At 41.4% G+C, this 15740-nt stretch overlaps 1 protein-coding gene across 2 annotated transcripts in view; it reads right to left on the bottom strand.

The window, feature by feature from the left end:
- Nucleotides 1-13556, bottom strand: part of TOP2B (DNA topoisomerase II beta) — a 60515-nt gene extending 46959 nt beyond the window's left edge. For both annotated transcript variants that reach the window (XM_057424969.1, XM_057424970.1), the window contains exon 1: nucleotides 12932-13556. In XM_057424969.1, coding sequence (XP_057280952.1) covers nucleotides 12932-12985 — 54 coding nt within the window. In that variant the 5' untranslated portion in view covers nucleotides 12986-13556. The remainder of the gene's footprint in view (nucleotides 1-12931) is intronic.
- Between the last annotated feature and the right edge of the window lie 2184 nt (nucleotides 13557-15740).

The raw sequence follows: 15740 nt of genomic DNA, 5'->3' as shown, positions 1-15740 counted from the left end.
TATTCCTTTTTCCCCACATTAGATGGCAAATAAGGGTTCACATTGTCAGACAAGCATAAATGGCAGAGAAGAGACGCTGGTATTGGAACAAAAACTTAGCCTCACTTTGGCTTTGTCTTTTCAGTCTTAACCTCCTATAACTACTACAAGCAATGATTGTTCCTCTGAAAGGCAAATGCAGCCCTGAGATACAGAATTTAGAAAAGCGCATACCATGTGTCCTACATTCCCTTAAATAAAGTGTAGGATAAGCACATTTAGTGGGACAAGGCAGTAAATTGAAAGTAATTAAGCTGTAAAACCCAGGGAGGTTAATTAAGGAACAAAATCCAGGGATGTGGTAGATTTTGTATCACTTACAGTTCAAAACAAAACTACCTCTTCTGAGAAAGATAGGGGCAATACAGTATTACTAGGTAATTCTGTGAATAGCACATACTTGACAGTAGTGTGGCATTATATTGGATCATAAGGGCCTCCTGCTATAGAAAAAAATATGATGAATAAATACATTGTTATCTAAACATTTTGCAATTTTTCTAAAGAAAACTCTGGCTGAGAATACCTCCCACCATGAAAACAAAATTGAAGGAAGCTTCAAAATAAACTACTCTCCTGCTGCGTTCAACAAAAGCTTTGGCTGTCCTGCCAAGACGCAAATACACAAAAGTAACAGTTCCCTGTTAGCACAGCAAATTTCCATAGAGCACTGCATACATCAGTGCACGAACCAAATCTCTCTATCAGATCCTCCCCAAAGCAGATCACAGAAAGGAGTTCCCAGTAAACTAACACAGAGCTAGTCTCACTCCAGTGAGACTTTTTAATCTGGTTTGAACAATTTTCCCTGGACTCTGAAAGCATCACATTACATGGAGTTTTAGTACATGATTCAGTTACAGAATAGCTTGAGGATGGTCAGATTTCCCCACTATAGAAAACCACAACAGTTAAGGGCTGCCAAAAGGGAAAAAATCTTTCTTTCTTCACTCCCCCACTGCTTCTCTGTTCCACAGAATCATAGAATGCTTAGGATTGGAAATGACCTTAAGATCATCTAGTTCCATCCCCCCTGCTATGGGCAGGGACATCTTCCACTGGACAAGGCTGTCCAAGGCCACCATGCGACCTGGCCTTGAACACTGCCAGAGATGGAGCACTCACAACTTTCTTGGGCAGCCTATTCCAGGGCCTCACCACCCTCACTGTAAACTTTTTTTCCTTATATCCAACCTGTCTCCCCTGTTTAAGTTTCAACCCATTACCATTTGTACTATTGCTACAGATACATAGCAGTTTTCTAGGTACTGGAAGGCTGCTATGAGGTCTCCATACAGCCTTCTCTTCTCCAGGCTGAACAGCCCCAACTTTCTCAGCCTGTCTTTATATGGGAGGTGCTCCAGCCCTCTGATCTTCCTCATGGCCCTCCTCTGGACTTGTTCCAACAGTTCCATGTCCTTCTTATGCTGAGGACACCAGAACTGCACAAAGTACTCCAAGCAGGGTTTCACCAGTGCAGAGTAGAGGGCCAGGATCACCTCCTTCAACCTGCTGATCACACTCCTTTTGATGCAGCCCACAATATGGTTTGTTTCTGGGCTGCGAGTGCATGCTGCTGGCTCATGTTCAGTTTCTTATCAGGCAACACCCCCAAGTCCTTCTCCACAGGGCTGCTCTGAGTCACCTCTCCACCCAAACTGTAGCTGTGCCTGGGATTGCCCCAGCCCAGGTGTAGGACCCTGCACTTGGCATTGTTGAATTTCATGAGGCTGGCATTTGCCACCTCTCAAGAATGTCAAGGCTCCTCCATCAAGGGAAGGGTGGCATCCCTTCCCTCCAGCATGTCAACTGCACCACACAGCTTGGTGTCATCAGCATACTTGCTGAGGGAGCATCAATTCCACTGCCCATGTCAATGACAAAGATGTTGAACAGGATTGGTCTCAACACCAACCCCTGAGGGATTCCACTCCTTACTGGTTTCCACATGGACACCAAGCTGTTGACCACAACTCTCTGCATGCGGCCATCCAGACAGTTCTTTATGCAGCTGATCTTGACTATTTTCTTTAAAAGCAACTAACAACTGCCCATGCGCGAGGACAATTTAACTGAATTTTACTGATAAAAATTTTAAGTGTCTAAAATTTTTTAGGTGTCTATTCACTGACACATTCTATTTCATCACTAAATTTTGATACTGTTTACCCATTAACAAAAAGTACATCTATAGATGCTTTGGTAACAAATTAATCTTTTAAGAATCTGATTTTCCAGCTAAAATTCAGAGGCAAGGACAGAGAAAAAATAAATTACTCTCATAGAAAAGGAATTTATTCACGTTAAAATTCAACACAACTTAAGACATTTTTCTTACAGATCTTAGAACAGTAATCCTTGAAAACAGTGAATGAAGCTGTCTGGTCACTGAATGACCAAATCTGGTCCACTGTTTATCAGAGAACTCATACAACAGCCCTCTACTAGCCAAGAAATCAAAAAGTTAGAGGTACTGACATCAAAGCTTTATGTTATCAGCATTTGGCAGTGCTTTTTTATAACTCAGTGTTTTCTCGTATCCTTGCCCTTTGTAACACTTTGCTGCATCACCAGTTTGAGTGCTGTGAAAGTATTCTAGACTCTCAGCACATTCACTTGTCCCAGTTGCCAAGATTACTTTGAAAGGGAGCAACACAACCTGATAGATCCTTCTGACACAATCTTTGAAACCCATTCAGGCTCTGTGTCAAATATCCCATTCCTGGAACAGCACTGTGATCTTTCTTTCAACACCCTATGGATTCTATGGCCAGCTGAACCCCTCTGTACCACAAGGTATTTTTACTTTGCTGAACTATCTTCAGATTAATAAGCAAACCATAGAGAATAACTGTAGAAAAAGCTTCAGGAGTGAGCAGGCCAACGTTTAAGACATTCACGCTGCAAGAGAATACACAGAGAGCAAATCAATCAGATCAGCTTTTCAGCCCATGTTAACTGGCATAACACCATGAACAGGAGTCAAGTTGTGATGCAGTAAGGTTAATGAACCCACACATGAAGATTTTATTCTACACAACACTCAAAGCCCACTCTTTTCTAATGGGCTTGAGGATTACTGGTCATATTATGTTAGTGATAGAGGAAAGCCCAAGCATCACTTATAGAGGTCACTTACCCAGCTACACTCTTCGGTAGGAAGCAATTATTCACTATACAACAGAATCAAATTTTTGAACTCTCATGAGTGTAAGAGCTATCCATGTATTAGGATTTATATACCTTTACGTTATTTGCATGTCTACCTTACACTGATGATGAATACCTATGCTAAAACAGCCACATTTTCTGGCATTCTGTATTTTTAAGATCTATTCTTTTTCTTGCACATTAAATATTAATCCAGTGCTCTTAAAAAAAAAAAAGCCACAAACCCAAAAATGGAGCTTAACTGCTCAATTCTTACTATTCAACATGCACTGTTCCCCTGGAGATTCTACAAACCTTGAAATCTTTATCAAGTCTCATAAATATACTACATATTCTAGTCTCCATCCTGTACTAACTATATGAGAAAGGAACACCGGTTTTGTGTTCCAGACATATACACAAATTCAGAAGCAGGAAAATGGGCAGCAATTAGGCAAAAAAGCCTGAGCACTGCTCCCTGAGCACTCCTTCCTCAGCCACTCATCCCCCTACATAACTTATTACAAACAGTCTTTCAGGACTGTTCACTAAAAACAAAGCACTGAAAGTCTTGAAGATCATCAAAACTCTACCTTCTCATTTTTTAACTGGCAGGCAGAGGAATTCACCCCTCCATAAAAAGTACCATATAGTAGACTCAAAGTAATTTCAAATACCTTGACATTAATTTTCAAATTGTTCAGCATTTTCATCATCTTCTGTTACCTAACATGCACGTTCCTCACTCAGCTGGAAAAGGAGAAAGTCTACATGGCATAACCTTAAAGATTTAACTAGTAAACATGGTACAACTTTGGATTTGCTTTCTCTCAAGCATCTAGATCACTTCCCTCCCCAGCAAACCCAGGTAAGTAACTACCCCACACACACACACCAGCTACCTCCTCATGTGCTTTTATAGTCTCTAAATTGTGAGTTTAAAAAAAATCCTCTGGATAACAAAATGGAATAACATTCTCACGTCTTGAAACTGCTCTCCTTCAAGTAACTTGGTTACATTTTACTCCAAGACTGTGATGTAATACTTGAACGTTTTCATGACAATAGTGTAATACAACAGTGGTGTAAAAGACTAAGTTAGGATTACTAAATATTGTCCTACAGAAAACACTACCCCAGCCCAACACAGAGCTCTGTGTTGATGCACAGAAGCAACAGCCTGAATGACTGCATCACTAGATCTCTCTAGCAGTCTAAAATAGTGTTATTTTTCCCCCCAACACCTTGCAACTTTTGTATCTATATCATGGTAAACAACTACTACAGAAATAAACACAAGACTTTGTGTTTATACACTACTACACTCTCTTCCTTAAAAAGTCAAAATACCCCAGAGCTACCACTTACAGCTGCTTTCTAATATCCCCAGTGAAGCTCATGCTCCCAATTTCTTATAGGGTAAAGATGCTCTTCTGCAGGGGTAACTGCACAATTCTTATAGAAACATTGCATATCAAGTTATTTGGTTGTAAGAGTTTGTGGTTTTGTTTTGGCGCTCCCCCCCCCACTTTATATCAGCTTCTTTTGATTTATAAGAAAAGAACTATTTAATGTCACAGCTCCTGCAGTTTTGTCATGACAAGAAAATACTGTTCCTTGCTCTCCCCTTGAAGATTCCTTCACAGATTGAGAAAGCAGGTGTGAGAGGTTTTGGCACCTCACCAAGATATACATTTGTCCAGTTTCTCATGAACCTGTCCTCGCAACTTCTCAACATCTTAAAGAAGGAATAGGAAGCCTCAGGCTAAGCAGGCCCACTCATCCACTAATAAAAAAGTAAAAGAAATCAGTACCTTTTAAAAACACACAGCTTACAAGAAAGGAGGACTGCTAAATATATAAATTTCAATTCTACCTCACAAATCAGGAAAAACATGCATAGTAGAATCATAGAATAGTTAGGGTTGAAAAGAACCTTGAGATCATCTAGTTCCAACCACCCTTCCATGGGCAGGGACACCTCACACTATTAGATGAAGTGATTTAATCCTCCTTTGTGCCCTTTTTTTTTAATAGGTTTTTGAATTATGTCCAAAGAAAAATATATATCTGAAACTTAGGTCTGAACCTCTCAAACATGTTCTAACTCAAGCAGACTTTACACTAACTTTGCTAACACCCTTTTTTATTACTTATTAAAAAAAAAAACCCAAACCAATTGCTTAGATGTTAGTGTAACAAATATACAGATTTATCATTTTAAGAAAATAAAACATTAAAAGCAGTACTTTACTTTCAGTGGCAAGCTGCAATTATATATAAAGTGGAATTGCAGTAAGACTCAGCATTTTTATAAAGCTTTGTTAAATGAAACTAGATGAGCAGATATTGAAAAAGTTTAACAACACTGACTTCAAAACATAACAGATGGACTCAATAGATAAGAGTAACAGCATTTATAACCACAGTGAAGTTTTAAAGCCAGCAGATCTGATCCTCACTTATCAGGAGGGATCTTTCCCTGCACTTCACATCAACCTTTTGAGTCTTTATTACTGAACTATCTGGAAAAAAAAACACCAAAAACAAAAGACAAAACAGCAAGGAAACAGTTTTGAACAAAATTTACTAGGAAATAGTCTATGACTTTGCTTCTGAGAAGCACTTTTCTTCCATGTTCATAAAACCAGCAAATGTTTGTATGTTAAATCTTGACACCTTAGTTTGTTGCTATAACTTAAGTTATACTTCAAATTTCAGTATTTATTTTCAAAGTTCTGTAAAAAACATTTTACATGAGTTAATATCAGCTTTAAATTTTGGATATAAGTATTAAAATACATTCTTCCAAAATACGTAGGTTTCACTACAGGCACTTGAGAAGACACCAGTAGGTCTCCAAGCATACAATTGTCAAGAAAGGCTTCTTCACAGTTATCCACATTTAGAATGACATATTTTTTCTTAATCTGCTTAAAAACACTTCTAAACTGCCTGTATAGTGCAGAATAATATTTTCTTTGCGGGTGACTTGCTAAAAATAACAATTTCTTTTGATGAGGAAAATTAAGTTTCCTGTACCAGTTTTCATTTCCAAGCTCTCTCCATATAGTCTATAATATACATAAAACTAACTCCTCATGAGTGGAATCACTCATCTCAGTCAACTAAGAATCACATGTGCTGCTTTTAACTAACTGAAACAAAGGCATTTGAAGACTGCTTCTGCACATAGACATACAAGACAGTTTATATGCAAGGTAAAAATCTAATTCTGGAAAATAAAGTCTATGAAAATAAAATACCAGATTTAACTTATAATTTTTTTCAACCCTAAACTGCCTACCTTAGATTATTTACATGCTCTTTTATTTGGAGAGGTTACTTTATCTGTCCAAATAAAGTAATTCCTTACTATTTCATAAAGCGTGGATATTATAAATCAACATATACACACAAAAATCTAGATAGAACATCAACAGAGGACACATACTTGAATGTATACCTTCCTCACCAAGCACCTAAAGTAATCACCCATGTTGGTTTTTTTTTAAAATGAATTCCCCCACCCACAAGATACACATTCCTTCCTAGAGCTTATCACAATCTAGTTCCCCACTTCTACACATTCAGCATTCTTTCATCTACACCAGAACAAGTTTTCCCCCCAGCTCAAAATTCAGAGAATGAAGATGTGTATTAAGCTGTAAGACTGGCACAGTTGCAGTCAAAGTGTTAGCCCTGATCTTGTTCCATTGCCAAGCCTCTACCTGCTATCACTTCTGTCACTTTGATCCTGCATTATTCAGGTCTCTAACACTGAGAAGATTGGACCAGTAAGAGGACCACAAAAGTATTTCACTGGACAGTGGTATGAAGGGTAGAAGACAAGATATAATAACTGCCATTTGGCAGGCAAGCCATAACAGTGAACAAATCCCTCCTTAGAACTATTGTGTCCGACTTACCAAATAAAGCCACAAACATTTCCCTCTAGCACTAGAATTATTCAGGAGTCATCATATCTCTGCAATACTGCTTCCTTAAGGGCACCAGAATCAGAAATTCAACAAGAGCAAGACAGAAAGCTGCTTTGCCTTGACTGTGAATACACTACATAACTCAAAGACTAGAAAATACATCATGCTTAATAAATGTAAATAACAACATATTGAGGCACCTATTTCAGGCCTGACCTCCCTTCTACTGTATAACAAAAAAGAAGGGAGGGGTACAATGACACACAGGGCACACAAAAACCCCAAAGAGCTCTCTGGTCAATGTACTAGAAAAGAAAAGGTAAGCAATCATCAAGAGCAAGAAAGGAGCACTGAAACAAGACTTCACAACCAAATAAGGGGTTTTTCTCCCCTTTGCAGACACCACAATATAGCAGAGGAAAGATAAGACAGTAAAACTAATAGTATACGTAACAACTGTTACGCATGACAAGCATGTTCTAGGCCTAGCTTCAGACATCAAAGAAACAGTTCAAAGAAACTAAAAAAAAACCCCCGATTCCAAGCTTTAACCTGGGTCTACAGATAGACCAGTAACATACTATAGTTCTTGGGCACCCTGTCATAACCAGAAATTCTTCCTGCAAGCATTATACTGTCAGAAGAAGGGAACTCCTGTCTTGCTCCTACCCAAAAGCCCCTGCTCCTGAATTGAAGCAACAGTTAAAGTTCAGCATACACCAATGATGGGCAGATCCCTCATGCAGGAGAGACCTAATTCATATTTCAGGTGTAAAAACTTACCTATAGATTTAGAAACCACCTAGTGCAGAATCCATAACGAGTGAATTATGACTGGAAAATATCAGGCATTACTCAAAAGAAAGGTTTCAATCCTCCCAAAACAAATTATTAAAAGCCAAGTCAAACTGAAAACTATCCTTACGTTACAGTTAAGAGCATTTGTTTTCAAATGAAATGATAAAAGAAAGACAAGGACAGTTTAACAGAATTTTCACTTACCAATACACACCTACAATATTTAGTCAAGCCAAGGATGAACCAGTATAAAACAAATATATACATATTTTCCATTCTGCTCCATTCAAGGAGCACACATCTGGGGTTTTTTTTTTTGTTATTGCTTTTGTTGGGATTTTTCTTTTTGTTGGTTTATTTTTTAATTAAGGTCATATTAACACTCAGTATATATTCAATTTAACATTTCCTAGAAATGAAATCTATTTTGCAAAGGGCAGGAAAATGGAAGCGGCATCCAAAGCCTTCAATACTTATCAAGAGACTTAGCTTTCACTTATCAGGCTTGTGTAGCTCTTAGAGTCAATGACAAGCCTTGAAAACATTGACAGAAGTAACTCATGAAGTACTGATTATTGGAAACACTTTAGCTTTGTGGGCATTACTGTTGTATCAGAACCAACACACTTCAGTGCTATTTGCAGTGACTTTACTTTTACTATAAAGAGGCATATTTATTAAAAAATAAAAAGTACTATTACTGTACTAGTACAACAGCTTATTTTCTGTAGTCCATAAACACACAAAGGCTGAAGAATTACTTTTTTTGTTCAGAGATTTTCTAGCATTAGAAAATGTTATTATGTTTCACCAGTGAAAAGTCCTCTAGTTACAAATCCATGCTTTTGTAACTAATTCTTAATACAACTTAACACTTTTGCGGGTGACCCTTGGGAATCATCCACCAAAAGTAATTAATATCGATCTCTTGGTCAAAACTCCCCCTTGCACCTACTGTTAAGAGTAAGGAGCTCCAAGTTGATCCAATGAAATCAACCAGATGAAAAAAAATGTTCCTCAAAAAGTAACTAGTACATTTGATAAATCAGAGGTTATCTTGGTTTATTTTCAGTTCTATAATGATAAATAATCCTCCCAGTAAACATGCTGGAATTACAGAACGGGTTGGAAGTGACCTTAAGATCACCTGCCACAGGCAGGGTCACCTTCCACTAGAAAGGATTGCTCCAAACCAAGTCCAACCTGACCTTGAACACAGCCCAGGATGGAACAGCTTCTCTGGGCAATCTGTGCCAGTGCCTCCCCACCCTCACAGGGAAGAGTTTATTCCTAATGTCTAATCTAAATATCCCCTCTTTCAATTCAAAGCCATTCCCCCTTAGCCTGTGCCTATATGCCCTTGCAAGAAGTCCCTCTCCATTTTTCCAGAGGCCCCTTTAGGTGCTGGTCAACTGTTACAAGGTTTCCCCAGTCTTCTCTTCTCCAGGCTGAACAAACCCAGGCCTCTCAGCCTGTATACTCTTAATAGCAGAGGTGCTCCAGATCATCCTCATGGCCATCCTCTGGACTTCTTGAGCACACCCACATCCCTCTTGTACTGGGGGCCCCAGACCTGAACGCAGTACTGCAGGTGGGGTCCCACCAGAGCAGAGCAGAGAGATTCACCATCCTCAACCTGCTGGTCACACTCCTTTTGATGCAGCCCTCCATAAAGTTGGCTTTCTGGGCTGAAAGTACACACTGATAGACTGTGTTTAGCTTCTTATCAACCAACACTCCCAAGTCCTTCTCCACAGGGCTGCTCTGAATCCATTCTCCACTCAGCCTTCAGTTTTGCTTGGGATTTCCCCAACCCAGGTACAGGACCTTGCATTTGACCTTGTTGAACTTCAAGAGGTTTTCGCTGGCCCACCTCTCCAGCCTCAGGTCTCTCTGGATGGCATCTCTTCCCTCCAGCATGCTGACTGCATCACATAGCTTGGTGTTGTAAGCAAACTTCTTGGAGGTGCATCAATCCCATTGTCCATGTAACCAACAAAGATGTTGAACAGTACTCTTCCCAGTACCAACCCCTGAGGAATGCCATGTGTCACTGATCTCCACTTGGATATTGAGCTGTTGGTCACAGTTCTTTGACTGCAACCATCTAGCCAACTCTTTATCCACCAATTGGTCCACCCACCTCTCTGATGATGCTCCATACCTCTCCAGTTTAGAGATAAGGATGCTGTGTGGGACAGCATCAAATGCCTTGCATAAGTCCAGGTAAATGACATTGGTCACTCTTCCCTTATCCACTAATGCCATGCCCCCACTATAGAAGGCCAATATTTAATTTATATACTCTCATGTGTCCCCATCACTGGTGATTGTGCTTACTTATCAGCTAGCCATTGCTAGTTACATTTCTTCAGGTTCTGTTTCAGGTAGCTGAAAACACAGATCACTTGCTCTTTGTTTCCATGAGCATTTAATTCATCTTGCTTTTAAAAGTAGGTGTCACCTGATGCTTGTATGATGCATATGAAATTCAGCTCTAAGGTAAATTTTCTACCCTTCCTTTTCCACAACTGCATTTAATTATTTCTTAGTTAGCTGAACCAATGAACAACTATGCTGTTTAAATCGGAACCAAAGCTAAATTATACATACAACTCTTTATCAAGATGTGAGCATGAGGTTATATATATAGGATTTACTACGTTGACACACAAGTTAACATCCCACCAAGTTTTGAATGTTTTCTCATCTTTAGAGCTAGACTTACTTCTGTTACCTTTAAATTGTTCAACTCAGTTCTATTAAGAAACCACTAACAATACAAAATACTTTACTCAGAAAGTAAGCATCTTAGTGGTTTCAACACACTAGTAAGGCAACTACAAAAAAAAAAAAAAAAAAAAAAAAAAAAAATCAGGATACTTTCAAAACAACTTACAACGAAATAGCAAGTAGCTGGATATCCAGCAGATATATGGCAAGCAGACTGAAAACAGATGGCTGAAACCATTACTGTCCCTAGGTCTGTACCTCTTATTCTCAAGGCCAGCATATGACATCTACTCATGAACCAACACTTTTTTTAAGCCTGGCACACTAAACCAATTGATACCCACTGCCCCATCCATTTTAGTGCCACAACATTGGGGTTTTGTATGTCAGTGTTTTAAAACTGACATTGAACAGGCCTGGCTTCAGGAACTGGCTCAAAAGTCCATCTTCAGCACTTAAAATGCATGTGAAAGAAAGAAACAGCATTCGACTGTTTTCTGAAAAAAAAGTGAACAGTTTTAACTAAAATTCTCATTATTACCCTACAAATACTCTAAGTGGACAAAAATATTTTTTACTGCTTTTAGAGCAGGAAAAGTTTGATTGCTTCCAGTTGTAGGACACTGTTGACTCACCATAATTTAATCCCCATTACATTTAAGAACATTTCATTAAAAATGCCTACTCACTGATTTTCACACCCATTCTGCAGTTTTCTATATAAGCTGTAAAACTTTCAATTACATGGTCCAACCTACCTGGCAAAAACCTTAATTCTGAAGTGCTATCCAAAGGCCACAGTTGCTAAAGATCACACAGTATTGCAGGAGGGAGAATAATTTTAGTTTCTCTACTTCGGCTGTTCCCATAGCTAAACTGCCTAATTTCAAGTGGTCCACCCAGAAACTTGCTCATTTTTTAATATACCTTTCCACACTGCCAGCTTCCTAAAATGAAACAGAATTACCAACATAAAACACAGCAATTAGAATCACAGTACTAGTCCATCATAATATACAGGACAAAGTTCACCCCAGTAATACTCTTCACATTCTTTTCCAACAGCTCAAAGACTTAGACACAACTGAAAAACAAGTTTGATATAATTTTCTTCAACAAGACTTTTTAAAAGTTCCCAACTCTGTAAAGCATATGCATCTGATTAAAGATGCAACTACCTCACCATCTATCTACCTAGATACACCATCTCCTGCTTAATCATTACAGAAGTTACCCTCTTTTGAGCCCTATGCTGAGCAAGAGAACAGCATGGAAGTTATTGACTGGCTGAACCAGACCCCTTCAGGTCATCTTTGCTCCTCTTTCTTCAGGTCTTACCAAAACTAAAGAGCATGCACTCTTGCTACAGACAAGGAGAACATCCCTCTGCACTGTGAGCCAGGGCTAATGCTCTCAAAGGCCTGTAAGTGGTTCAAAGGAATTCACCAGTTATACAGTCAGTTACCACCCCCTCAAATCTTACTACTTCTGACCAGTCCATGAAATGCAGTAAAATATCCAACACATACAAAAAAAAAACCCACCATCAACCAAAATAAAAACAAAACTTAACAAAAGCCAAACAACCCAAACAAACAAAACACACCCTCTTGCCCCTGTTACATCTACAATTTCTGGAAGATAAAAGTTAAATTTCAAGAGACAATAGCAAGCACACAGCTCCATCCCCCTGAATATCTCCGCAAACCTCCTCCTTACCCATCTCTGAAACTCATGAACTTCAGGCTTTCAGATAGTTGGGGGAAAAAGCCAGAATCAAGACATATCCCCTTTGGGAGTCCACAAAGACTTTGCTCTAGCATCAAGAGGCAGTAACTGCGACTTTCATGGGACGACAGACAGCCCACACCTCACTCTAGAGAACATAACTTCAAACCAGCCCTACCGACCCACCCGCTGCCCCCAAAGCAGTAGGTTCCTTCATATCCGTTTGCTCACGGACTAACAACATCTTCCCTACAGTCCCGAGCGCCCCGAGGGGCCCCCCAAGGCTGCAAGCTCCCCTCATGCCAGGCCCACCACAATCGCAAGCCCAGGCTGTCTTCTCCCTCTACTTCCACTCCCTGTACCCCGGACCTCTCCACCGAGCGACTCTACAGCTGTTCCCCTTTCAAACCAGCCGACAGTGTCTTCCCCGTTTAAAAGCCAACCCGTGCTCTTTACACACACACTCAAGGGGCGCAAAAAGAAATAATTATCATTTAAACCAGCAAACCCCACTACCACCAAAACACAATCCCACAACTTACCACCCAAGTCAGTCCCCCGCTGCCGCCGCCACCGCCTCCTCCAGACGTTGCCATTTTCTACCCGTTTCTCCTCTGCCGAAGTGAGGGCGCAAGGAGGCAACCGAAGAGGGCCGGCACCGAGCCTCGCAGCGCAGCAACCAGCGGCGCGGCCGCCCTTCGCGCTTCGCCCTGGCTTCTCAGGCACTGCGCGGGCCCTCACACACGCACACCCCACACAGGCACCCCGACAGCTCCACACCCCCTTCGGCCCGGCTCCTAGTTCATGTCGGCAAGCGCAGCTGAAGCGAAGGAAAATAGTCCGCTGAGATAGGCTCCCAGGGGCAGAAAAGCGCAGAGCCGAGGGAGGAAGGGCAAGCGAGGGGCCGCGCCGCCCCCACAAAAGCACCCTTCCGCCGCCAGCACTCGAACTCGAGGCCCGGAGGCAGCGGGGGAGCCCGGCCGGGCCTGCGGCTCTCGCTAGTTTAAAGGGACTGACGGTTCTTTTACCTCACGGCGGCAACAACAGCCGCCGCTACAGCCGCCGTAGCGCTGCTTCCCTCCTCCTCCTCCTCCTCAGCCCCGGGCCCTCCCCTCACGCAGTCACAAAGGCCCGGAAAATAGATTAAGAATAAAATCTTCCCTTCGCCCGCGCACCAGCACGCTCGTACCCGCGCAGCCCCCACCCCCCTCACACACACACACACACACGCCGACGCCAGGAGCTGGCCCGGCCCTCCTTCCTTTCCTTTCCTTTCCTCGCCTCTTCCCGTCCCGTCCCGGTGCCACTCCTCCCCGCTACCGCCACTACCCCGCGCTCAGACAATAAGTGCACAGCCCCCGTCCGGCATCAGCGCAAAACTGCTCGTGCGGGGTGCGCGGGGCACGGCCGTCCCTTGCCCCGAGTCTTCAAGGGGATGCTGACAGGCGCGGGTGGGCAAGACGTGGTGCTGTCAATAGGAGAGGCGTCCGGGGCATGGTGGAACCATTAAAGGATAGAGCTCTACCCGCTTTCAGTCAGCTCCGACACCGATCCATCCCCGCTGCCGCGGCTGTGCCCTGAGGGTGTGCCAGCGGGATTGAAGTCCTGATGCTCCGGGCAGGAGTTTGTTGATAAACCACTGCCCTCTTCTGGGTTGTGGTAATCACCATGGGGAGCTCTTCGCCTCGGAGGCCTCAAAGAACTTTGTTCTGCTACTACCATGAATGCTTTCAAGCATCACCAATGTGTTGAGCCTTCTTTCTATCAGCGATACGTTGCCTTTCTCTAGGGTAGCATACTGTTGTGCAGGCTGTGCAAGACTACACGTTCAAAGGTATTGTCAAAGCATGATGTCTCTCCAAGTCACCCTCTGGAATTGCCTGCCTCCCTCCACCAACTCAGGAGAGAGCCTGCACTACTCACTTTGGCTTCAGATCTAACTTCTAGGCATGTAACCTTAGGTGGGATAATCTTTGTGTAATAGCATCATATCAGTGAATGAAAACCAAAAAAGACCTACCTTTGTTGGTTTTAACACTGCTAGGAAGCATAAATTCTACTGTGTTCCGTACAAGCCCTGTTCTAAAATATTTGCTGTTTTGAAAAGAAATATCCCGTGGTATAACTTAGCATCTATTTCCTAGGCCTAAATGTGTATGTAGCCCCAAACTCATGGTATTTTAGGTACAAGCATGAAATATATTTACAGTTTAAGATACCACCAAAAGTAAAATGCATATGATGGTAAATACTATGGTCATAGATTTCTGACAGGCTTAAAAAGATGTTTCCCAACATGCAGCGTCTCAATTAGTATCTTTCATTTTGCTGCATGAAATGCGAAGGCCTGCCTCATCCAGCCTGCTCCGCTTCTTGAATTATTCCCCATGTAAAATCACAAAAGAAGGGATTAGCAGGAGCCCTGAATCTGAGTTAGTATACAAATTGGAATCTGAAGAGAATCATTTTGACTGAGTAGTAATAAAGATTTTCCGTTTTGCAAAATGCTTTCCTAAGAAATGAATGGATTGGAAATGGGGCAGCTGCCTTTGAGGAGTCAGTTGTAACGTTCAACTATGCCTCCAGGGAAGGATCAGAAGAATTTCTAGTAAGTATTGCTTATTTAGCATAATTTTACTCTGCCAGTTTCTAAGGAACCTATTAAACTAATATCTAAGTGCTGCACAGAGATTACAGAAAATAATGGCAGCTGCCTGGAAGGGACAGTAAGTTATCTGTTCTACCCCAGTTTTATTGCAGACACATGAACGTCTGAGCTGTAGGCTGTGTTTTCTTCCACTTCGGGCAAAATAAGAAAAAGAGTGTTTCTTGCAGAACAAGAATGAGGTAACACTTGCAGGGCTCTGCCTAGTGCTTGAGAGTTTTGGGCTTGCTGATTAGAATGGTGTTTGGGTTTTTCCCAACTCTCGAATGTATATGTAAGACCTGTTAAAATGATTCATATATAGTGAAACAGGACTGCTGCAATGAGTATCAGAAGGACTAGAGAAAACAGAATGAGTGCATCTGTTCAAAGCTTTTTGCATGGGTAGAGAACCATTAATGTATACAGCAGAAATAGAACAAATCACAAATATTAGTGTACTATGTTCTCGTTAGTCCAGCAGTTTAGTAAATAGGTCATTCTTAATGTGGGAAGTGTGCCTTTTCCAACCATTTATCCTGAGCCAAGTAGTAGATAGTGATCTACCTTGAAGACAGCCAATTCTATACACATTAGAGAAGGACAGAGGGAGTTTCATCCTGGCAGCTGCTGATCTGTGAATGTGCATGGTTAGACTTGTTCAGCTTATATATGATGCTGGAGTAAATGTAGGTGGCTATGCTGAC

Source organism: Pezoporus wallicus, unplaced genomic scaffold (assembly GCF_028554395.1).
Source record: "Pezoporus wallicus isolate ANWC-B61680 ecotype Strahan unplaced genomic scaffold, APGP_CSIRO_Pwel_v1 contig_3181, whole genome shotgun sequence".
NCBI classification, from domain to species: Eukaryota; Metazoa; Chordata; class Aves; order Psittaciformes; family Psittacidae; genus Pezoporus; species Pezoporus wallicus.
Note: the sequence above shows the minus strand (reverse complement) of the source record. Positions and strands in the feature narration are given on the sequence as shown.